Consider the following 23614-nt stretch of genomic DNA (forward strand, 5'->3'; position numbering starts at 1 on the left):
AGACCAAGGTTAATGATGCGTTCAGGTGCTGCTAACTAATGACCCTGACACGTCAGTGTCTGTAACAAAGTTTTGCAAACAAATAAGTGTAAGACTTAGAAAATATTTTATTCAAGAAAACTGATAGTAAAACAAAATCCAAACGACCATTTGACCTTTTAACAGTCTATCAAGATTAAAGTCATGAACACTTTGTTCAGAAAGGCTGCATCCTGCATGGGAACTTATGCTTGACATCTATTTTGAGATTCAGATAATCCTAATGCAGCAGCACTACTGGTTCATCTTTGAACCTTCAGACTGGATCTATGATACTGTAAATTTTATCAGATTTAAATGTGACATCAACCCATAACTGCAGCTTTTGAGGATCTGAGACAAAGATCAATCGGATCATTTGCTTTCATCACCTCTGTGTTGGAAATTAGACATTTTATTGGATTCAACTAATCTAGTCAATTAATCAATAATTGTTGATCCAAAATGTGAAGAAAATGCTCAGATTCTTTGTTTAATAAAAAAACAAAACATGAAATCCACCAGTCAAACAGATGCATGATACTTTGACCCGGTTCACCGAGGCTGCCCCAGGAGTCCGGCACTGGCAGCCATGGCCTCATTCTGCTGGATGTGGTACTCCTGGAACCTCATGGAGATCCGCTGGGTCATCTTCAGGTACTTCTGCAGACAGGACTCCGAACAGCTGGACTGAAAGTCCAAACAGACCCAGGTCTGGGTTAGACAGCGCTCAGCGTCTGAGTGAGACAGTGGTGAAGGTCTTACCTCCTCCGGCTTCACCTCCCTGCTGCTGAAATCTCTGACGCAGTCCATGAAACAGTTCTCCGTCACCTTGTTGTAGGTCCCCAGAAACTCCTTAAACTGAAGCACAGACACACTCTGAACCTCTGTCAGAGGTCTGGAACCGGACTTGGTCCGGACCGGATCTGATTCGAGGGGAGCAGCTCAGGCTGACCGGGATTACACACACTTACCTGTTTGATCTGGTCGGACTCGGACACCTGGACGGCCATGATTCCGGATCAGAGTCCTCCGGACCGCTTCGGTTTTTAATTATCAGCAGACGGTGTTTCCGGTCTGGCTCCGTCAGAGGGGTCTGGTCTCGGTTCTGGTCTCGGGCCTGCTCAGTCTTACTGCTTCACCAAAGCCTAGCCCTGAACCGACCAACCGGTGTTTGACGTAGAAACTGATCCGCAGATTCTTAATGAAAAAAAAAATTAAAAACTTTAATTCACTTCGTAAAAAAACGGTTGTGAAAATTAAGCCTGTTAGGAAAATCTTTAGTTAATCATTTTGTTTTTTTGGTCTAAAAATCCTTCGTCATAGAATAAAACATGTGACGAAAGTTTGACCTCTAAACTGAGCGGGTCGCCGCTGTAAAGACCGTCCGTCGTAAAACAAGAGCGGAAAAGAGTTCCGACCGTTTAAAAATTCACAAATATTTATCAATATTTTAGTTACAGTCAGAATAAACTATCACATTTTAGTTCTCACAGTAATAAATGGTCCTTAAAATTAAAACTTTTACAGCCATCCACAAGCATCCGGTAAGTAAAATGTATTTATTTCTAATTGAGCACAATAAAGATAAATGAATAGATTAGTTTCTTAATCCACGAGTGAATTGAATATTATATCGCAAGCCAGAATTTAAAATAATTATATCTTAATGAGCGATGAAAATATTTAAAGATTAAATTTGTTGTTTAACTTCTTTTTATACTGCCATTAAACTACACAAATATATACCCCACCCACCCGTATATAAATAAATCAAAAAATTAAATGAAAACAGAAAAAAATAAAAAATGTAATAATCAAACAATTCAAATTTAATCAGCTGATTCGAGGCGGAGTGAGTCTTCTGTCAGATGTCTCTGCAGCGAACCGGAACCGGAACCGCTGTTTTGTTGTCACCAGCTGTTGCTGTTTCTACTTTTGTCGCGTTTACACATCAATTTCTCCTTTGATCCTCCTAACGTCACTTTTTGTTTGATATGCGTTCGTGTTTTTTTGCATTCCTAAATTTAACGTTTTCAGCCCGATTTTGCCGCCAATCTCCGCCTGCTGATGCCGCAGCGGGAAGTTTGAATGTTAGCCTTCCTGCTAACTGTTAGCCTCCATGCTAACCCGCTGAGGTTAAATCGAGTTAAATTAAATTAAATTAAATTAAACTTTCGCCCATGTTTCGTCTTACTGGCTCCCGTTCTCACCCGATCCGGGATCTCGGTCCAGATGAGTCCTCCTGCAGCTCGGACACTGGAGATATTTTGATCCGCTCCACCAGGGTTCCCCTCCCGGACCAGAGACACGAAGCTGGACAGGGACGCGGACCGGTCAAGATAACCGTCCAGAAGTTGCGGAACCCGGTCACCGTACACGATCCTCCCGCCGAACAGCGGCGGCCGAAGCCCCGACAGAAGCCGAGCACCGGCGCTCCTCCGAGGTCAGCGACGGACGGCCGTCCTGGTAAGAGTTCCGGGAACTCCGGGACCTGACGTGTTCGGGCTCATTTTTGTGGGGCGGAGGTCTGACTCGGTTCTCTCTCTGCAGACGAACGGAGGCTGAAGGAACCCGGGCGGACCAAAGAGAAGAGAGAGCCCACTGTGAGTCCTCCATTCACCTTTGACCTCCCACATGGCCCCCCTGTCTTATCTTGTGATTAAACTTAATTATAAAGTTTACGAGTTCTGAAATAATCCGGTTCTATGATGTTGGTGATGACGTCAGACTGACGCTCGGGATGGACCCTGGAGCTCCATGATCAGGAGAGTCCAGTCCAGTTAAAACCACAGGAACTAAAACCTGTAAACTTCAGACACTTGACCCGGACCTGGACCAGGACCTGGGCTTCCTCTTTTCTGATGCGTTTGTTTTCCTCCTGCAGCCTCCTACAGGACAGTTGAGCCCAGACAGGAAGCTCCCTGCTGAGTCACAGAATGACTGTGAGAGAATGACAGGTGAGAGAACCAGTCAGTCATCAATAATCAATAGGCAGTTTGCTGCTGAGAACTGAGTGACACATTTGTCAATTTTTTTTCATTTGAGGTTGTAATAATGTGTGTTTGTAGTGGATTATTGGTTGATAATTGTTTCTTTGAGCTTACTGATCACATGAAGGTTTTGAATAATCTGAGGCTCCGCCTCTGTTTACTTCACCAGGTCACGACCTTCTGACATCACGTTTTGCAGCAGGAAGTCGAGGGGTCGTGCTGGCGGCTCTGAGAAAACGGTGAGAACAGACCTTTATTTTTTTAACATGATGCAGACAGCTCAATGTGAAGCCTGATGGTGTTTTAATGTGAAATCCATCAGTCAGTGGATGTTTGGACTCTCCTCTGGACAGCAGTTCACTCACTGTTTGTTATCATCAACCCTCTGGGAATGTCATGTGACTATGGTGACTGTTACTCACCTGTCTCAGGTCTCATAGTGCCCCCCACAGGAAGGAGGTCCAATTGAAGCTCTTGGACCCAGGACCAGTGCAGACCAGTTCTAAGGATGCTTCTGGTCTGAGGTCAAGTTCCCAAGATGCACTGAGTTTAGCAGGGGACCAGACAGAGGCGGTGCTATCCACTGGTCGTTTTGGAGATGTCACCAACGCAGCAGCAGCAGCTGTAGCTGCTGCTGCTCCTCTGATCAAGGTGGAGCTTAACTCAGGTCAGTGCACTGAGCCACCCATCAGGAGCTGAACAGGGCTGACGTGTGTGTGTGTGTGTGTGTGTGTGTGTGTGTGTAGGCTCAATCAGATATGGAGGCTCGTGTGTGTCAGCTGGCGGATGGCGTTCAGAGGTTGCTGCAGGCCGACAGGTAGCAACCACTGTCTCAGCCCCTCCCCTTTCTGTGGGTCAATCGTGGTCTTGTAGTTGTTTTGATCAGTTGAATTACTGATTTATTGATTATATATGAATGCAGCATGGGATACACATACAAGAGCACACACATGCACTGTGTGACATCACTCTGTGACATCCCTTTTTAAAGGGAGGGCAAAGAAAGTGGGCGGAGCCTGAGTCAGCAGACGCTGCAGCATCTGGAGACGCTGCACAGCCAACAGCTGCAGCTGCAGGTAAACACACTCACCTGTTCAGGTGCTGTTGACTGATCACTGTGATGGCTGACTCCTGATTGGATCCCTTCTCCTCTAATCAGAGCCAGCTGCTGCAGTCAGCTCTCAGGATGGTGACAGGCCACACCCCCTCTGATGTGGCATCAGATCAGCCAGCCCATCTCCAGGTCACACACCTGAGCTCTGGAGGTAAACACACACACACAGACACAAACACCGGAGTCGGGGTCTTTAAAAAGTCCAACCTGAATCACATCTTCATGTGATCAGCTGTGTGACATCACCTTCTAATATCACCATGTCCCCTCAGATTAAAGTTCCTGTGTCCTTCAGCGTCACATCAGATAACATGATCAGGCCAGATTGATTGCTTTTTTGATCACTGAACAGTCTGTAGTCTGGAGCTGCAGTTGTGGATCAGTACAGATGTTGATCACCTGAACAGCAGGGGGCAGCAGAACCCGCTGACACAAAGAGGCTGTCACCATGGAAACACCACTCCAGAACAACTGATGCAGCAGAGCCATAGGCTCTGAGTGACTCTCTTCCATTTTAGGTCTGCTGAGTTGGAGTTGGGGTCGTCATGGTAACCAGGCTGTTTGTGGCTGCAGATTATTTATAGCTCACAGTAGAAAGTGAGTGAATGGATGAATTGAAAGGTTGCAGCACCTTTACGGACTCAATCTCAGTCCCAGACTGATTTTTTTCTCTCTCTCTGTCCCTTAATGCTTTTTTCTGTTTGTATCATCTGGTTTATTCTCTCACTACAGATTTTGTTTTGACAGAATAACGACAATCAGATATTTGGAGCTGATTTTTCATCATTAATGAGCAGAACTCCTGATCAGATAAAGAGAGAAACTTTAGATCAGCTCTAGAATGACCCATGAGAGGAACTTTGCTTTGGAAAAGAAGGAAACATTCAGTGTGTGTTTTTAGTTAGATATTGTTTTCTTTTTTGAGATCAACTATTTATTTCTCTTTCATTCATTCAAATTTCATTTGAATAGTTCATATAATTATTGAATTATTACACACACAACACATGTAATCATACAAAATAGAAACTAGAACACCAAATGAAGAAAAGGGGAGGGTTATTGATTAATTGATTAAAATAAATAAATAAATACAATGAAAAAATTAGAACAAGGAAATATGAGGGCAGAACTTGAAGCAATATCATATTTAAACACAAGTATCCGTCAAAAAGCAGCAACTCCCCAAACCAACTTAAACCCTGACTCTAGTTTGCTCCAGTCCTGTATCACGTTACCTATTATCCATAATAATATTTCTGTGTATGTTGTCTTAACTAAATCATTAATGTTTTGATCTGCTCTCTTGCTCCAACATTGCTACATTCACCTGTTTGGCATCATGTATTTTAGCAACTGAAATCTCCATGTATAGAATATCTATAAAAGATGCCAGCCATTGTTGGATGTTGAGAATGTGAGGTTGCTTGCATCTGGTTGCTACCATTTATTGTTTTATTTATTTATTGATTGATTGATTGATTGATTGTTGTGGTGATGTCAAAATTTAACAAAATCAGCATAGGTATACAAGGGATCACCAAAAGGTGCTAACTTCCATACAGTCCCACATTATATGAAGGTAAGTGCCTGAGGTACCCTGAGTGCAATATGTACAATTAGGTGAATGGTTGGGAAAAAAACAGATTTTGTGGAGTGAGATGGGTTCTCAGAACACAATTGTAATGTATCATCTGAAGGTCTGGGTTCCTGGCAGAGAGTCAAACGATGGACCACCTAGACCAGTTGATATTGGTGTGTTTTAGGTCATTTGCCCAAATATTGCATGTTGCATAGCGGATGTGTAAGAGATTGTAGACTTAGTAAGGCATGCAATTTGTATACAAGCTTGCAGTGGGAACCTAATGTGTACAGTCTGTGTAGAGAAGGAGTGTCCATACTTGTACCCCAGGGAACACCAGAGGCATTGAGAGCAGATCTCAGCTGTAAATAAAAAAAGAAAGTGGTGCCTGGAAGGTTGAACATTTGTTTCAGTTCCTGCATTGCTCGTAGTCTATTCTCATGTATGATGTCTGACAAAGTGTGGATGCCCTTTCCTGACCAGCTGGAGAAGGAAATATGATTGCTTATAATGGAGTGATTGTTGAATAATGGAACATTAGGATGGAACTTTGGAGAAGGTATAATTTCCTCTATGGACTTCCAAAACTGAAAGTAGGTTGGAAATAATAGATCCAAATTTGGCTAGATTTTTTCAGTTATTGTTTTCTGAGCTTCTCTCCCCGATTACAGAGAACAGTCTGAACTGAGCCACTGATAAATAAATCAAAACTTCTACATCCACAAATAAAGTTAAGTGTGAGAACGTTGTTGTACGTCATTGGAGAAGCCCTGCCCCCAGACTGAGGAATCACAATGTCCTCATTTTACCTTAAAAATAAAACAACTGATTGCATTTTTCCTACAGCTCTGATCTGGGAATCCCAGTTGCTATGGTTACCTAGAACAGTGGTTAGATTTGTCTTTAAGACTGTGGACTTTGACCTTTGATGTTTGATATTACTGCAGAAGTTGGAGTCTCCTGCTTTGACCACTGATGTGTCTCCTCCAGGAACCGATCTCAGCAACCAGCAGCACAACTCCTCTGCAACCAGAGCTGCCGTGGAGACTGGCCCAGTTACCATGGCAACACCCATCTGTGACCGATGGCCAGAGCAAACCAGGTGAAGGGGGGACAGGGGGACGGTTTTATTAAATACTGACTGAAAATAGACCAGGTTCTGATCAGTCAGCCGATCGGAATTATTAGAACCATACTGCAACTGTGTGTGCGTGTGTGTCAGTCACTGGATTTGCATAATTATTCAGAGAGAGCGAGTCAGGGGCGAGTGAGGCTGCAGCTCATCATATATTCAGTTTTCTCCTCCTCCCTGCGGTGCACAGCGCATTTCTATGGCAACACAGGTGGCATCCATCAGAAACCCGCCAAAACCAGTGTGTGTGTGTGTTTGTTGTAAATGGCTTACACATTAACAGACATCATGTTGTCAGGTTTGAAAAATTACATTAATCTGAGCTGATTAATTTCCTGTCAATCACCTCATCGATTGATTGATTGATTGATCTGGTTAATTGATTGTTGTAGGTCTGAGCTGATAACACATTTTGGGGTGGGGGGTGCAGAGGTAGAGGTGAAGCCTGCCCAGCAACATGTTTGACAGGCAGCAAATGAAACACACAGAGAGACTCTTATTCTGGATCCCGATCCTCCTGTCAGAATCTGGACCGACGTGGCTTTGGTTTGTTGGTGTGTCGGTGTGTTGTTGTTGTTGTGTTTATTGTTGAACTGCAGTGTTGGTGGGGGGGGGGGGGGGGGGGCATCAAGTGACATCAAGACATTTCAGTCTCCATGGGGCAGTATGGGAGGGATGACGTCACTTACTCTACCAGGTGGCATTCCTGAGGGGGTGCATCCAAATTCCTGAGCTTCTCTGGGAGGGAGGCTTGCAGGGAAAAAAACGCAGACCCCCCCCCTCCCCCCTCCCCCCTCCCCTCCCCCACCTCTGCAGCACAACACGGAGCTCCGGCAGCGGGAGGAACAATAACCTGAGCTCAGCCTCTGCAGTCCGCCTGTCCGCGCTCCTCTCCGGGTCCACGTCTCTGTCTCCGGGCCGGAGCAGGGAGGGACACGGGCCGAGGGAAGATGTCCTCCCCGCAGGTCTCCTCGTCCCGCAGACAGTCATGTTATCTGTGCGACCTGCCCCGCATGCCTTGGGCCATGATCTGGGACTTCACCGAGCCGGTGTGCCGGGGCTGCGTCAACTACGAGGGCGCGGACCGGATCGAGTTCGTCATCGAGACGGCCCGGCACCTGAAGCGGGCACACGGCTTCCAGGAGGGCCGGGCTCCCGCAGGCGGACCGCCTCCTCCGCCGCAGCAGCAGCCCGCCGTAGCGAAGAGCCAGGCGGTGTTACTGACCGGGAAGGAGCCGGTGGGGCAGCTCCACCACCACCACCATCTGGCCGATGGACCCGGGAAGTCCGGGCAGCCCGGTCTGGACCGGTACCAGCTCGGCGCGGACAGCCGGGCTCGGTTTGACTACAGCGGCAGGCTGCCCAACGGACTGGGAGGACCGAACGGGTTCAAACCCGACGACGGACCGCCGGAGCTGAACCGACAGAGTCCGAACTCCCGGAGCAGGAGCCACGGGGGGCTGGTGTCGGCTCCGGGCCAGATGAACGTACCTCCGAACCTGCTACCCCAGACTCTGCTGAACGGACCGGCCCCCCACGGCGTGACCGCCAGAACCGCCCCGCAAGGCTCCATGGTCGGCGTCTCTCTGTCCGAACCGGCGGGGAAGAGACCCGCCTCGGTGTCCAGCACGGACCAGGAGCGGGAGCTGAAGGAGAAGCAGCGGAACGCGGAGGCTCTGGCCGAGCTGAGCGACAGTCTCCGGAACCGGCAGGAGGACTGGGCCGGAAAGCCGAAGATGGTGCGGGAGACGCTGGTCGCTCTGTCCGGCTGCACCCCGTTCGACGTCCGCTTCAAGAAGGACCACGGCCTGGTCGGCAGGGTGTTCGCCTTCGACGCCGTGTCCAAACCCGGGATGGACCACGAGCTGAAGATCTTCATCGAGTACCCGAGCGGCTCCGGGAACGTGTTCTCCAGCGCCTCGGGGGTGGCCAAGCAGATGTACCAGGACTGCATGAAGGACTTCGGCCGGGGGCTGTCGTCCGGCTTCAAGTACCTGGAGTACGAGAAGAAGCACGGCTCCGGGGACTGGAGGCTGCTGGGGGATCTGTTACCGGAGTCCCTGCGCTTCTTTAAGGAGGGCCTGGGGGGGGACATGCTGCCGCAGCCCTACATCGACGGCAGCTGCCCGCTCCTCCCCACCTCCCTGGTGCTCCCCGGCCGAGCTCTGGCCTCGGGCAGCGGGGGCGGCAGCTCCAGGGCCGGGGTGAGGAAGAGGAAAGCCTCCCCGGAGCCGGACTCTGCGGAGGGGGGGCTGAAGCTGACGGAGGAGCAGCAGAGGCAGCAGTGGATCAACAGCCAGACCGAAGCCCTCAAGCTCTCCATGGCTGCGGGCTCCTTCAGCGGCCCCCCCCCTCCGCTCGGGCCGAACCATCCCGGCCGGGCCACCCCTCCGGAGCCCGCCGCCCCGCAGCAGAACGGACAGTCCCCGATGGCCGCGCTCATGTCAGTCGCGGACACTCTCGGGAACGCGCACTCCCCCAGCAAAGACAGGGACTCGGTCCACTCCACCACCTCCTCCAGACACGCCAGCAGCAGCCCGGTGTCCCCCGCCTCGGTGTCCGGGCAGAGGCGCCTATCGTCCCGCAACGGAGAGCTCGGGCTGTCCGCCCCTTCTCAGTCCGCGGGTGGTATGGACCCCGTGCACGCGCAAAACGTGCCCGACTCCCCCATGGCCAACAGCGGGCCCCTGTGCTGCACCATCTGCCACGAACGGTTAGAAGACACGCACTTCGTGCAGTGTCCCTCCGTCCCCAACCACAAGTTCTGCTTTCCCTGCTCCAGAGAGAGCATCAAGGCCCAGGGGGCCTCCGGGGAGGTGTACTGCCCCAGCGGGGAGAAGTGCCCGCTGGTCGGCTCCAATGTGCCCTGGGCCTTCATGCAGGGAGAGATAGCCACCATCCTGGCAGGAGATGTGAAGGTCAAGAAGGAGAGAGACCCCTGAGGAGGAGGAGGCTCTTCCTGTCTGCCCCACATTCATTTGAGCTGGTCGTCTCCCTGTGGAGCCAACAGACTGACTTCTGGCTGTCATTGAACTCTGGTTTTTATTCTTTCTCATTCACAGGTGTCACAGGTCAGTGGTTTGTTTCAGTGCTGAGCTGACTGTCAGAGTCCTTGGCGCCGACAGTGATCAGTGTCTTTCATTCTTTCTCCTCATCAAAATATCGTGAAATGAAAAACCTCCTTGTGTCCTGAAGGTGATGTCTTCAAATGTGTGAGACCCAGAAGCAGAGCAGGTCAGCTGACTGCCGCAGCCTTATGTGGATAATAAAGTGAATGATTATTATTTATGCAGCTCTTTTTTTTTTTTTTTTTTCCAACAAAGCGTCCAAGATCTTCATCTGAATATGAACCAAGAGCAGAGCCAATCAAACCAAGTCACCAAGAGACACAAACCTTGAGCTGGATTCTGGATGAGAAACACATCCTCATAATAAATCACAGACACCACTGAGGACGAGTCAGGAACAAACCTGAAAACCAGCTGGAAGTCTCTCTGGATTAAAGTGCAGCACCATGAGCTGGCTGAGATAAATCGTCTGGAACACATCTGGATTTATTTCAGTGTGTCCGACCAACAACCATGACGTGACAATGCCAGAGATTCGGCATCAAGCATCAAAACATTAGAAAACCACAACTTGTGGATCCAGGTCTTCAGGGTCAGGTCTCTGCTTTTCGGAGACCTGAAGCTGCTTTCAGTGAGACCAGAGATAGACAGCGTAGAAGGTCACGGAGCAAAGCTCATCCAACATGGAAACCTCCTCGATCGAGACCTGAAGTGGAGACGACAAGGTTTCCTGGAAATAGGGGACACCCCGTCCGTCCTCCTCAGACTGAGGATGGGTCTTCTCTACTGACTCTGTTTCCTGAGACTGGAGCTGAAATATACAAAGTTTATTGATTCTTTTCCAAAAAGCCTTTGAGACAGAATATATCAGGCTCCAGCTTCTGTTCTGGTTCTTCATTAAAACAACAATATCTGACATTTGAAGACGTCACCGAAGTTTTCATGAATTAAAGGTCAGAACGATGTCGGTAAAAACTTCTTTCCTTTACCTTTAAAATTTAACTTAAACTTGCTGCAAAAGTGAACTTAACTACAGTTGTCATGGTAACAATGACAAACACGTGGGCTGAACTAAGAGCCCCTTATCCCCACCATTACCATAGTAACGGTCATGTCTTGGTGAGGTTCAGGAAAAGGTGGTGATTTGGGTTTAAATAAGTTCTTCCCATCTGATGACTTCTGTTGTTATGGTTACAGCAGTCACTATGACCACAAGACCTAGCAACAGAACCTGACAATGAGGTCATAGTGACCTGCTAAACGACGGCCAGTGGGCTCAATTCTGATTGGCTGACACTGAAGGAGTGAAGTGAGAACAGCAACCAGCTTCATTGGATCATTCTGGTCAGGTGTGAGGTGAAACAGTAAATCTTTGATCTCTGAAAAAACGGAGACAGAGCAGGTTTTCAGGACGGAGGTTTGTTCTAATTATTCTACATGTGGATTTTTAAGAAAAAATCTGACAAAGACAAAAAGACTCAGAGTGTTTGTGTTGTGGTGGAGATGATGGAGAACAGAGTGAACCGTGACAGTGTGATGTTGTGTTGATGCAGACAGACAGCTTCATCTGCACGCCGTCAGTTCACAAAATCCTAAACGTCGTGTAAAAACGCCTTTTTAATTTTCGTAGGTGTTTGACCTAGGTGTTTGAAAGTTTGTTTTTTTTTTGTTTTGTTTTTTGAGGGATTTCTTAATTTAAATGATTTTTTACTGCAATAAATCAGTTCTTTCCTGTCAGATTTCAGTGATATCACCGTGAGAACTCGTCCCCGTCGACTTTTCTCTTCTTGTAGTGACTGATGATGAAAATGATAAAACAGAGGAACAAACTAATTTGATCTTGTAACGTGCCTTGGAGCTGAGTCAGTTGTAATAAATTTCATTGGTATGAACCTTTTCAGTGAAATGTGACTTTTTCTTTCTGACTAAGCACACAAGTGAACTTCAATTTGAATTTCTGGTCTTTAGAGACATTTCCAGAGGCCTGTCAGACACCGCTGTCGTAGAAGACATCTGGAACATTTAACCGTAGTTACATCACAGATGTGACTTTAAGTCCCAGGCTTTTATTCTAGTTCATTTCCTGTTGATATAGAATAGTTCATCAACAGCACCAATGCTGTCAAACTGTGGCACTGAACTGTTGAGGCCTTCAGCTCAACAGTTGTTGCGTCAGGAGCTTTAGTTTTCTTAGTCTTATCTGTTATTTGTGTACTTGCAGTTAATAGTATGTTTAGATTTGTTTGGTTATAAAATGTAATTTAAACACAGTGTACATACAACAGGATAAAGAGGGAAAGACGACAAAACACTATAACTATTGTTGTTAGTAAACAGCAGAGCTGATGTAGAGTTAGCATCCCTGACCTCACATGTTGGTCATCTTGTTGTTGGTAAACAGCAGCAGTGAGGCCTGTCCACCTCCAGGAGGTGCTCACGTGTCACTGCTGCTGGTTCATAAGTGTGTGTGACCTGCTAGGGAAGGCAGCCGGCCCACCATTGGCTGGTGGTTACCACGGAAACCACCACTGCAGGCAGGACGGGGAGATGCAGAGTAACGGCTGGCACAATGACTGCGGTCTTTGTCTGCAGAGCCACTTCAGGCTCACTGCAGCACAAACACGCATCGTCTTTCATCCACCAATCAGGAGCCAGCAGGCGTGAGGCAAGTGTGTGTAGGTTACCTGCAAAGCGCATGTCATCATCACCTGATCTGAAGCTCTTAATGGAACGCTAACTTTAGCCTCAATCTTTATGCTAAGATAGCTGTCACGGCAGTGATGTCATGGAGCTGTCTGCTTCTGATTGGATTTTGGATGATGACACACCAGGTGTGGACAGTCATCCTGATGTGTTACAGCTTCCTGTGTCTCAGGAGGTGGAGCTCAGGGCTCCTGCTGCACTGCAGCAAACAACACACACCTGCTCTGTGTGTGTGTATCACTGGGAGTGGCAGGTTGAGCTCTGTAGAGAGAGAGGTGTGCTGTGAAGCAGATTATTGTAGATGAACTGATCCAGAATCCATCAGTCACACACACAGACCATCTGAGTCCATACGGTCCTAGTCTGTAGTTCTGATGTTCGTCATCAGTGTCCTCCTCACCGTTCTATCTGTCTCATCTGTTTCCCTTCTCACTCATCGTTCTGGAGGATGCAGTGGTTGCCATGGCTACCATCCTCCTGGTAGAGAACTTCATTTCTGGGGGGTTGTGTGTGTATGGGTTCTCCTCCCTCATCTATATATTTTTAACTCCATTTATAGATGATGTGAGCACTATCTCTCTCTCCCAGTTGGATGAGGACGGATTCGGACTGATGACGACCCGTACCTGGTCCAGTTAGTCTGTCTTGGTGAGGGGAGAGAAAGTCAGAGAGCGTGATGGAAAAGCACAAGGACAAAATGAGAGAAGGTCGTCACAGACTTCATTAATATTCAGCTGCTGTGACAGAGCCCCCCGCCCCCACCCAGGTGCATCTCTGTTCACTGTCACCATGGGAAACCACTGATCTGTTGCTGAGCAACAACAGCAGAGTGTCTGCAGCAGCTGTGTGTCAGTGTTTCAGAACTAAAGGCCATTTTGTCCTGCAGACACACATACACACACGCAGTCACACACAGACACTCACAGACACACACACACTCTCTGTGGTGTCCTCTGACTGAAGACAAATTCAGTTCACTACAAAGGGTCAACACACGCACATACTCAACACACTGTGTGTGATCAGCTTCAGCTGACCAGCTGGGTGATATGGGGGCGGGGCAAAGAATGACGAAGGGGCATGGTTTCTGGCGAAGTGCCCTTTCAGCTGATTAGATGGATGAGTCCCTGGTCCTGGTCTCACCTAAACCCACTTTGTTGGTGTTTCTGATTCAGAAATGACTGCCATCACCATGGTACATCTGTTTCCATGGCAATGAAACAACTTGAAGGAACTTGCTTGCAGAGTGAGGCGGCTGTGAGGAGAGTGAATGAGGTTCTGAAGGAGATGGGTCGTCTGAAGACTGAGATGAAGGTGCTGCTGACAGTGAGTAGACTAGAAAACAGTTGAGTTCAGTAGAACTTCTTTCCTCTCAGACTCTTGAAAGGACCAGAACCTAATGGGACCAGCTCAGTCCCACAGACCAGTTTTGTTCTTACAGGTTTTGTTTGTTGAGCAAAAGCTTCAATTACTTCCTCTCATCCAGCAGCCAGAAACTTCTGTGCCTCTACAAGACCACCACCACGAACAGCAAACCCTGCCTCCATCCCAATCCCAACAAAACCAGCCCCAACAAAGTCAATCCAGACAAAACCAATCCCAACCAAACCAGCCCCGACAAAATCAATCCAGACAAAACCAGCCCCTGCAAATTCTGCCCCAGTCAAGTTCTGTGTTGCTCCAGGAGAGGCCTGTAGTTCCATCCCTGTTGGAGGAGGCAGGTCAAGTTCTGCGGCAGGTTCAGAGACAGAAGAGGGTGTTAGAGGAGAACTTGGAGGTGCTGCTGAGAACCAAGAACAGAGATGTCCTACATTGCCAACTGGAGGCAATGGCTGCTAACAGGTAGCTAGTGCTAACTTTATAGTAGGTACCAATTGGTCGCCACGTGTTATTGTATCTAAACAAGCTATATTTCCATGATTAGGTAGCTAATCAGTAGCCGCTAATGCCACTGGTATGTTAATGCTAATGTGGTTAACTGAAAGCTAATGTTAACTTTATCATACACTTTATATTTGTAATCTGCTAACAGGAGGCTAAAATTTATTTATGAGCACAAAACTAACTGAGGGCATAACTGCTAACATTGTTTAAATCTGTGTAAAGGCTCAATAGAAATAAACTGGATATGATTATCAATAAAGGATTATTGACAGAAATTGAACAGTGATAATTTTTTATCACTTCGGTTTTTATATCTAAAGAAAAGTGACACAAATCTTTTACTTTGCAAAGTAAAAGCACAGACTGGCAAGCAGGAAGTTGCACTTTCAGAATTAAATTTATCATATATTTGAATTAATGCATTATTATTGAATGGACAATTGGCCTTGTAGCATCCATCTGTCAATCAAAGTGTGTCAGTGTGTGAGCGTCTGCTGCAGTGTCTTTATATCATCCTCAGAGACTCGACCCATGAAGTCCGGATCAAGAAGACTGTCGATGCCTGGATCAATACTTCATCCAGAGAAATCCAGGTCAGTTCAGACCCTCAGACCCTCAGGTCGTAGCTTGGTGTTGAAGAACTTGAAAGTCTTTTTACCTTCCTCAGGCAGAGTCTCCCTCAGAGGATGCTGCAGTGACATCACAGCTGAGGGCCACTGGAAGTGCTGCCCACTCAAGGAGAGGAAGACCAGTGAGCGTGCTCAGAGGGGCAGGCAGACAGACAGTGACAGGGGGAGGAGGCCAGGGACTGGGAGTTCCACACAGAGCGGTCAGACTGGCTTCTGATTGGTTTGATCAGAAACATGAGCGATCACTCTTATTTATTATGTCTGTTTAAAGGTGCAGGGGGCGGAAGCTGGCACTGTCCCAGGTGTTCTGATGGACATCAGACAGGTGGAGGGAGAGTCATACCTGACGCACCTGTATGGCCGTGCACCTTACGAAGGTCTGAGACGAACCCTGAAGAAGGGTCCGTACCTGCGCTTCAGCTCACCTGTGTCGTCACCCAGCAGGAAACCCCGCCCCCGCCTGGTGGAGAGTGTCAGAGGTTCAGCTTTAAATGTTGTGGTAACGAGTTTGTACAACGGTGTCAGCGTCTGTTTGTAAAGACTTCTCCGTCTCTCAGGTGTGAAGGTGAAGTCATGTAAAACTCAGACCAGTGTGACTCCTCCCTTGTGTCCATCACCAAGGCAACCTCATCATCACCTCATCCTCAGCTCCTCCTACATGACCTCTGGTGACCCTGCGTGTCTCACAGTGAAGCCCGCTGACACTCTGTGTGCTCCCATGGCGATCCCACTGGGTAAGTTCACATCCACAGGTTGTTGGCTTGAGGTGATGTGGTTGAATATTCAGGACTTCATTACCCAGAAATGCTTTCAAGAATGAAATTACTCTTAATTCAGCAACTTTAATTAGCGTATTTTGCAAACCACAAGGCGCACCGCATTATAAGGCGCAATATCAATGAACAGGTCTATTTTCATACATAAGGCACACCGGGTTGTAAGGTGCATGATTAAAACAGATATAAAGCAAAGCACAGTACGTACCAGTATTACAAAAAGTGGCTGAGGTAAGTGTACTGCGTACTGTTCTCTGATTGGTTTTATCGTTGCCAGCGACAGCAAACACCTGAAATTAGTGTGACTTGGGAACAACGTTGTAAAACATTTGACTATACTTGGATTATGATCTCATCTCATCTCATCTTCAACCGATTATCTGGGGCCGGGTCGCTGAGGTAGCAGCTCAAGCAGACGACCCCAAACTTCCCTTTCCCTGGCCACATTGGCCAGCTCTGACTGGGGGATCCCAAGGCGCTCCCAGGCCAGAGTGGAGATATAATCTCCCCACCTGGTCCACGGCCTGCCTTGTGGTCTCCTCCCAGTTGGACATGCCAGGAACACCCTTAACAGATGCCTGAACCACCTCAACTGGCTCCTTTCCACGCGAAGGAGCAGTGGCTCTACTCCGAGTTTCTCCCGGATGGCCGAACTTCTCCCCCTATCTCTAAGGGAGACTCCAGCCACCCTCCTGAGGAAACCTATTTCAGCCGCTTGTAACCGTGATCTCCTTCTTTTTGTCATGACCCATCGCTCATGACCATAGGTGAGGATAGGAACAAAGACTGACCCGGAGATAGAGAGCTTTGCCTTCTGGCTCAGCTCCCTCTTCGAACACAATGTCGCCCCTGCTGCTCCGATTCTCCGGCCAATCTCATGCTCCATCTTACCCTCACTCGTGAACAAGACCCCGAGATACTTCAACTCCTTCACTTGGGGTAAGAACTCATTTCCTACCTGGAGTACGCATGCCACCGGTTTCCTGCTGAGAAACATGGCCTCCAATTTAGAGGTGCTGATCCTCATCCCAGCCGCTTCACACTCGGCTGCGAACTTGTCCAGTGAGGGCTGGAGGTCACAGACTGATGGAGCCAACAGGACCACATCATCCACAAAAAGCAGTAATGCAACCACCAGCTCCCCGAACTGCAACCCTCCTCCCCCCCGACTACACTTCGATATCCTGTCCATGAAAATTACAAACTGGATTGGTGACAAAGCACAGCTGGTGGAGGCCAACCCCCACCTGAAACAAGTCCGACTTATTGCAGAGATTTTGGGCACAGCTTGGATTATGATGTGGATTTGAAAATTGGATTTACGTTAATAACCCTAACCCTAAACAAAATATTAAGAGTAAGGAAATTAAGATTAGATAAAGAAAGATAAACAGGTGCAGTTAAATTAATTTCTAAAAAACATAGAAAACTTTAAAGTGAAATGTGTAAAAATATTAAAGTAGACTGTCACCTCTCAGGTCGCCGCAGGACTGAGCGCCAACAGGAAGTGTCATCACCGCCTGCTTCCCCTCCCACCTCTGGTGTGGTGGGAGGAGCAATTGAGCAACAGTCACAGGTGAGCTGGGGTGGGAGAAGGAGAAGGGGTTAAGAACTCATGGGAGGATTTGATTGGCTGAAAGTTTATCTCACAGATCATCATGTTGAAGATGAACCAATCGACTTCTGTCTTTAAACCGTCAGATCTTAGACCAGGTCCTGGTTTCTGGTCCAGGTCCAGACCTCTGTCCTCTTTGGAGAATACAGTGTATCAGATTTTCAAAGTAAGAGAGCATTCATTAGCATTAGTTACAGTGGCGGCTCCTGACAAATTTTTCAGGGGTGGCAACTGTTCTGATGATGACCAAGGTGACCCGTTCAATGGGAAAATTAATAGGCAACAAGAGAATTTCCACATCTTGTTACTTTCTGGTCAACTTACATAGCAACACCAAATGTAACAGCTACAGTGCAAAGTTATATCCAGGAGTCTTCAATCAATAAAATTATCTCGGCTCTATAAATGAAGATCAACAGAGAGATAAACTGTGAAACTGTCAAAAACAAAAGTATTTATTTACAGTTCTTTAAAGTTTAAAATTACAAATAGTTTATATAAATCCAAATAAATGGGTAGTGCATTCAACTTACTCAACATTGCACAAACAATACTTTGTATTTGAAGAAACAAATAGTAAATAGAATAACTGTACACATTGCCATATCAGTGACAATATTTTAAAGGTTTTGTGCAGTTTAATTAACTAAAAGTGCAAATTAAAGTGCACACATTCAACAGTGAACTATATATACAAATATAAGCATTTGAATTAAAAAAAAAAAAAAAAAACAACTTCAAATTAAACCAAATTAAAATAAATGAAAAACCAACATCAACAGTTGCTGTCATCAGGGTGAAACAAAGCAGAACAAAGCGTTAGCTGCTTCATAGCCTGCTCGCCAAGTTTTCCGCTCATACCAGCTCTACAATAATCCCCGGTTATATGATTTCCCTCCCTTTGTAGAAACTTGTTTTATGTTTAAATTTGGTCTGGGAAGTCCTATTTGTGTCGTTGCCAATTTATCTTCATGACGGTGATGACTGAAAGGGACTTCTTTCAGGGAAATGGTCGAGTTGCTCCGGACACTTGCCATGCTGACCTTGAATGCGACTAGCGCAGTGGTACGTGGGCTGTGCTTACGTTACGTATGACGAAAGCACATTAAGGGCAAACCCTCCTGGAACCCATAGAGAATGGGTAATGACTGAAATATGAAAAAAAAAACAAAACTGACATTACATGAGAGTTGATCAATGTCTCTCATGAGAGAGACATTGATGAAGGAGTCAGTTCATTGGTTTGTCCCACTCGACATCATACACATTAACAGCCACAGAGGCCACAGAGCTTCGAGCTGCAGGCCATGAGGGGAAACGCCTTGTTGTCACAAAGGAGTTGAACCTGAGGTGTGTTTTGTCACCACATGAGCAGGTGAAAGGTCAAAGGTCATTGATAGCTGTTGTCCTGTCCACAGAGGGAGGAGCAGCTGGATGAAGATGAAGCTCCTCTTCCTCCATCCCACATCATCATTGGAATGAAGAGCGATGAAGAGGAGGATGAGGAGAACGTCTTCCCTGGAACTCACTTCCTCTCTGTAGCTGATGTCATCCAGGTAACCTTCATCTTTATGCACATGTGCAGACCTGTAAGTTCAGCTGAGACTGAATCATAGCTTTACAGCACCACCTGCTGGACAACAGAACTACCAGGCCCCAACCAAGACCAGCATCAGTCAGTCACCACAGGGAGAAGGTGAACCTATTAAGACCAGATCTGGAACAGGGCCCCCCCACACACACACTCACACACACACACACACACACACACACACACACAATAACAGATGAGGTTGATGTGAGAGTTTATGTTATTGCTGCAGGTGATGGAGGATCATCTTCCTGTGGTGAAGTTCTGGGCCCGATGATGTTCTGTGTGATGTCCTGTTGTATAGGTGTCACCACTGAGTCTCTCAGATCTGCGAACTACAAAGATCCTTCTGTTCTCACATCACACAGTCACTATAAACAGAAAACATTTTCTGCCTCAGCCACAGGATCTGGATCAGAATCAGGACCAGGATTCCATAGTAATGTCATTAAACCAGCGTTAATTCAGAAATCACAGATTTTGTATTTGATTTATTCGAAGAGTAATAATCCATGAGCAAATAATGCATTCAGGTGTTAATCAGAAACCTGATCCAGCTTCTCCCCTCCCCCCAGGATGAAGTGAGCGTAGTGGGTGAGGAGCCTGAGGAGCTCCATGGGGTTCTGTCTCCTCCTCTGATCCAATACCAGGGTCCAGTCTTCCCTCCCCAAAACCCTCCTGCCCTCCCTGCCCAGGATCAGGCCTCCATCCCGGACACCGACCATCAGAGAGACGCTCTGGAGAACCGGCTGGTAGAATGGTGAGGATCTGATCTGATCCGGTCTGATCTGCTCTGTTACAGTGTGACTGATAGTTTGTTCTGTTCAGGGTGGAGCAGCAGCTGATGTCCAGGATAATCACAGAGATGTACCGCCGCCCTTCCTCTGGTCCCGCCCCCCAAAACATTTCCTCTGACCAATCAGAGCTTGAAGAGCGGAGTGTTTCCTCAGACATTGGTGAGCAGACAATCAGATGGACCAATGGGAACAGGTTTCTGCTGACTAACACATTGAGGCATCATGTGGACTTGGTCCCAGTCCAGGACCAGCTGATTCTGATACATGTTTGTTGTGTGTGAATTGGACTGTTGTGCATCAGTGGACACAGTAGGAGCTGAAGGTCTACAGCTGTTTGTAGACTCGAGCATGTCAGTGGACTCCGGTCTGATCAGGCAGCTGGTTCATGAGGTTCTGGCAGAGATTGTGGCTCTGATGCTGGGACAGAGAGAAGGATGGGAAACAGGACCAAAACAAGGGCTAGAACCCCCAGGACCGGGATCAGAGTCACATCAGGAGGTAAAAAAAATTCAGGACAGAGAACATCCTTCACAGTGAGTCTGAGTACTGGTCCTAATCTGGATCTTGCTTCTTCTTTTCCAGGACAAACTGGTCCCTCTGGTTCCTACACCAGTGCCAACCCCCCCACCCAAAGTGGATCCACCCACTGGACAGACCACACCTCCAACAACACCTGCATCTGAGCCAACCAGCCTGCTCTGTGAGGACTCTCCTCAGCCAATCACAGCTCCAGGTTGGAAACATCATTAGCTTCATTAGCACTTCACTGGCAGCTGTAGGCCGCTAATAGTGTCAGCATAATCCTGTTAGCTTTAGTGATGTAAGTTTCAGTATTGTATATTAGAAGAGACAAACATAATTATTAGCATTCCTTCATCTTCTACCTCTGATCCGTTTCTGGGTCACGGGGGCTTCTGGAGCCAATCCCAGCTCACTCTGGGCGAGGGGTGGGGTCACCCTGGACAAGTCTCCAGTCCATCACAGAGACAGAAAGACCTACGGACAGTTTAGAGTCACCAATGAACCCAAGCAGGATGTCTATGGAGGCCCCAGGCCGGGAACCGAACCAGGACCTCCTTGTTGTGGGGGGACAGAGATAAACACTGTGCCACGTGCTGCCCCATTACTAACATAATTAACATTATTAACATTGTGTGAACATTAGCATCTTTAGCATGTTTTCTTCCGGTTAAAGGAGCTGTAGCTGATTTCTGAGCTGTCTCTCTGTGTGATCTCAGAGCTGGTGACCACACCCACACCCAGTCCTGACACCGACAGGTCAACAGGAAGTCTTGCCCCACATCAAGCTCTGTCCCCCCTGACCTGGGGAGATGCTGAGCTGCCATTGGATGAGGAGAGACCAGAAGAACAAATGGATACACACAAGCATCCACTGTATGTTGGTAGACCTTCAGACCAACAGACCTTCAGACCTTCAGACATTCAGACCCTCAGACCTTCAGACCTTCAGACCCTCAGACCTTCAGACCCTCAGACCCTCAGACCCTCAGACCAACAGACCCCCAGACCTTCAGACCATCAGACCTTCAGACCTTCAGACCCTCAGACCCTCAGACCCTCAGACCTTCAGACCCTCAGACCTTCAGACCATCAGACTGACCATGACCATGATTGTTTTTTCCTCTCACTGTCTGTCCTCCTGCAGAGTGATGTCAGTAGCAGAGGAGGAGCCTGCTCTCTCTTCCCCCCTGCCTACTTCTCCTTCCCCTCTTGCTCCTGATCCTGGTCCTGGTCCTGGTCCTGACTTTGATCCCAGACCGTCATCAGTCTCCAGCTCCTCAGGAGAGTCCAGCAGCAGCAGCAGTGCAGTGACTGCAGCACTGAAACACATCTCAGAGGGAGAACTACTCATCAGCGTCAACCAGCTGGCAGCCATGACGGGTAACATCTTCATCCTCCTCATCATCATCATTGGTAAATGGGGTCTGGATGTTGACTCTGATTTCTGTGTCTCAGAGGACGACGTCGGCTACAGTCTTTCCAGTTCTCTGCAGGAGCTGCAGGACATGGTAAGGCTGATCAGGTAGATTGTAATCAATCAATCAACAGTATGAGTGTCTCACCTGCCTCCCCATCCCTCCCAGGACCATGACCCCCCAAGTGAAGGACAGCTCAGAGGTCACAACCTCCTGCTCACCCTGCTGACCAAGATGGAGCAAGGTGTCACACACCAAGGAGAGAGACCACAACCAGAGGTACACAACACATCCTGAGCCCAAAGAACACACACACTCAGTGACCTTTGACCTGCTGTGTGTCCTCAGGGCTCCTGGGAGAGGGAGGACCAGGACCAGGAGGAGGATGTGAGTTTAGGAGAGGCAAGAGAAGATGGAATGACCAAATCTGTGAGCACAGCAGCCCGACAGAGTCAAACCTCACCTGGACAGATCAGTCAGTGTGCAGGTAAGACTGCCTTCAGACATAACTCAGGGTAAAAAGCCACAGGGCTGTGTCTAGGTGATGACATCATCACTATGTCTGTTCCTCAGATGTGTCCATCGTCAGCTTTGAAGCAGCCAGTCAGGGCTTGACTACCACGGACAGCCTGGTGATGGAGCCACAAGGTACACTGACAGACACACACACACACACACACACACACACACACACACACACACAAAGACACACAGAAGGATTTAATGTTGTGGTGTTGAACTTTCTTTTATGTGTGTGTGTGTGTGTGTAGGTTCCCAACCCGGTCAGACAAACAGGTAAGACTGTTCTGTTCTGTTCAGTGGTGTTGCTGTGTGTATACTTCAAAGCTGGTCACAGCTGTTGTTACCATGGTAACTGTGGTGCAGACATGTTGGTCATGGCTTTGTCAGCAGCTGAGACACTGACAGACTGTTTGGAAAAACTTTATCAACATCAAAATATGAACACTGAGACAGCCTATCATGTGATCACCAGGGGGCAGCGTGTCTTCATTGACAGCTCACTGAATTGGTTAACGATAAACAATAAACTAAGATAAAAAAATTATCATCAAACACTTTACCTACTACATGCATCAACACGCACGCACACACACACACACACACACACATACACATAGTTAAAGGGTTGTGTATCTGTGTGCATTTTGATGCTGACTCCCACACATCTCCATACATGGTAATGTTTACACTGACTCGGTTGTTGTAGTGTCGTTACAGTCTGTGAGCGTGTGTTCATTGCTGAACCGATGTCTGCAGTGAAACTAATTTCTTGGTTTCCTTAGTAACACACAGTTCACCTGCAGGAGGTGAGATTTATGAGCTGAGTCTGTTTCTACAGCCAGACATGAGGAAGCGGAGGAAGGACGATTCAGGAGGATGACTGTTCATCTGCTCTTCCTCAGACGGGAGGCGGAGGCCATTAAAGGGTAAACTCTTCATGGTTCCGTCTGTGAAACACTAAGCGGCTCAGAACCAGCAGGATCCAGCCTGGTCCCAGTTTCACTATTACTCTTAGTTTAACCTTTGACCTCACAGCTGTAAAACTGTGGTCCAATCAGTGATCAATATCTGTCTATGTTTTGATGATGAAATAAATGTTTTAATGAAGCTGCTGCCTGTGTCCCTGTGTGTGTGTGTGTGTGTGTGTGTGTGTGTGCATGCGCGTGCCAGCCAGTCAAAACTGTGGGAACATGAACTGTCAAACACAAAAACACACAGTGAGTGTGTAGATAAAAGGATGGCAAGCAGGAAAT

General features: G+C 47.6%; 3 protein-coding genes across 12 annotated transcripts; 2 read left to right on the forward strand and 1 right to left on the reverse strand.

Moving 5' to 3' along the window:
* Positions 1-87: 87 nt before the first annotated feature.
* On the reverse strand, positions 88-2384 carry timm9 (translocase of inner mitochondrial membrane 9 homolog). 4 transcript variants are annotated; one of them, XM_029493481.1, is made up of 4 exons: positions 2232-2384; positions 993-1218; positions 784-879; positions 88-708 (listed from the first exon to the last, which is right to left on the reverse strand). In XM_029493481.1, exons 2-4 carry the CDS (start codon positions 1029-1031, stop codon positions 574-576), a joined length of 270 nt encoding a protein of 89 aa, XP_029349341.1. In that variant the 5' UTR covers positions 1032-1218; positions 2232-2384; the 3' UTR covers positions 88-573. The 4 variants fall into 4 exon arrangements, with proteins under 4 accessions (XP_029349341.1, XP_029349344.1, XP_029349343.1 ...); XM_029493484.1 differs by lacking the exon at positions 2232-2384 and having other exon boundaries at positions 88-621; positions 993-1386; XM_029493483.1 differs by lacking the exon at positions 2232-2384 and having other exon boundaries at positions 88-624; positions 993-1386.
* Positions 1926-23438, forward strand: kiaa0586 (KIAA0586 ortholog). Of its 5 annotated transcripts, none has more exons than XM_029493473.1 (29): positions 1926-2487; positions 2572-2624; positions 2906-2978; positions 3181-3250; positions 3443-3662; positions 3758-3828; positions 4003-4087; positions 4171-4276; positions 6698-6809; positions 13786-13936; positions 14097-14452; positions 15015-15087; positions 15162-15323; positions 15395-15602; positions 15681-15857; positions 17378-17475; positions 18933-19070; positions 19681-19865; positions 19934-20061; positions 20204-20400; positions 20485-20635; positions 21141-21297; positions 21569-21804; positions 21880-21932; positions 22008-22118; positions 22188-22326; positions 22413-22487; positions 22610-22634; positions 23200-23438. In XM_029493473.1, exons 1-29 carry the CDS (start codon positions 2202-2204, stop codon positions 23207-23209), a joined length of 3906 nt encoding a protein of 1301 aa, XP_029349333.1. In that variant the 5' UTR covers positions 1926-2201; the 3' UTR covers positions 23210-23438. The 5 variants fall into 5 exon arrangements, with proteins under 5 accessions (XP_029349333.1, XP_029349335.1, XP_029349334.1 ...); XM_029493475.1 differs by having other exon boundaries at positions 15401-15602; XM_029493474.1 differs by having other exon boundaries at positions 14100-14452.
* Positions 7561-11764, forward strand: irf2bpl (interferon regulatory factor 2 binding protein-like). 3 transcript variants are annotated; one of them, XM_029493479.1, is made up of 4 exons: positions 7561-9757; positions 9902-9910; positions 10035-10073; positions 10163-11764. In XM_029493479.1, exons 1-3 carry the CDS (start codon positions 7790-7792, stop codon positions 10053-10055), a joined length of 1998 nt encoding a protein of 665 aa, XP_029349339.1. In that variant the 5' UTR covers positions 7561-7789; the 3' UTR covers positions 10056-10073; positions 10163-11764. The 3 variants fall into 3 exon arrangements, with proteins under 3 accessions (XP_029349339.1, XP_029349338.1, XP_029349340.1); XM_029493478.1 differs by lacking the exon at positions 10163-11764 and having other exon boundaries at positions 9902-10066; XM_029493480.1 differs by lacking the exons at positions 10035-10073; positions 10163-11764 and having other exon boundaries at positions 7561-10033.
* Positions 23439-23614: the final 176 nt, after the last annotated feature.

This window comes from Echeneis naucrates, chromosome 22 (assembly GCF_900963305.1).
Source record: "Echeneis naucrates chromosome 22, fEcheNa1.1, whole genome shotgun sequence".
Lineage (NCBI taxonomy): Eukaryota > Metazoa > Chordata > Actinopteri > Carangiformes > Echeneidae > Echeneis > Echeneis naucrates.

Excerpts from the sequence above, each read along its gene's own strand:
- timm9 (XM_029493481.1), bottom strand. The coding sequence starts at position 1,031 with ATGGCCGTCCAGGTGTCCGAGTCCGACCAGATCAAACAG. Across the intron at positions 880-992 it reads AGTCCGACCAGATCAAACAG|TTTAAGGAGTTTCTGGGGAC; the intron begins GTAAGTGTGTGT and ends TCTGTGCTTCAG. Across the intron at positions 709-783 it reads GGGAGGTGAAGCCGGAGGAG|TCCAGCTGTTCGGAGTCCTG; the intron begins GTAAGACCTTCA and ends TTGGACTTTCAG.
- kiaa0586 (XM_029493473.1), top strand. The coding sequence starts at position 2,202 with ATGTTTCGTCTTACTGGCTCCCGTTCTCACCCGATCCGGGATCTCGGT. Across the intron at positions 19,071-19,680 it reads CTGTAGCTGATGTCATCCAG|GATGAAGTGAGCGTAGTGGG; the intron begins GTAACCTTCATC and ends CCCTCCCCCCAG. Across the intron at positions 22,488-22,609 it reads CCTGGTGATGGAGCCACAAG|GTTCCCAACCCGGTCAGACA; the intron begins GTACACTGACAG and ends GTGTGTGTGTAG.
- irf2bpl (XM_029493478.1), top strand. The coding sequence starts at position 7,790 with ATGTCCTCCCCGCAGGTCTCCTCGTCCCGCAGACAGTCATGTTATCTG. Across the intron at positions 9,758-9,901 it reads TCCTGGCAGGAGATGTGAAG|GTGTCACAGGTCAGTGGTTT; the intron begins GTCAAGAAGGAG and ends TCTCATTCACAG.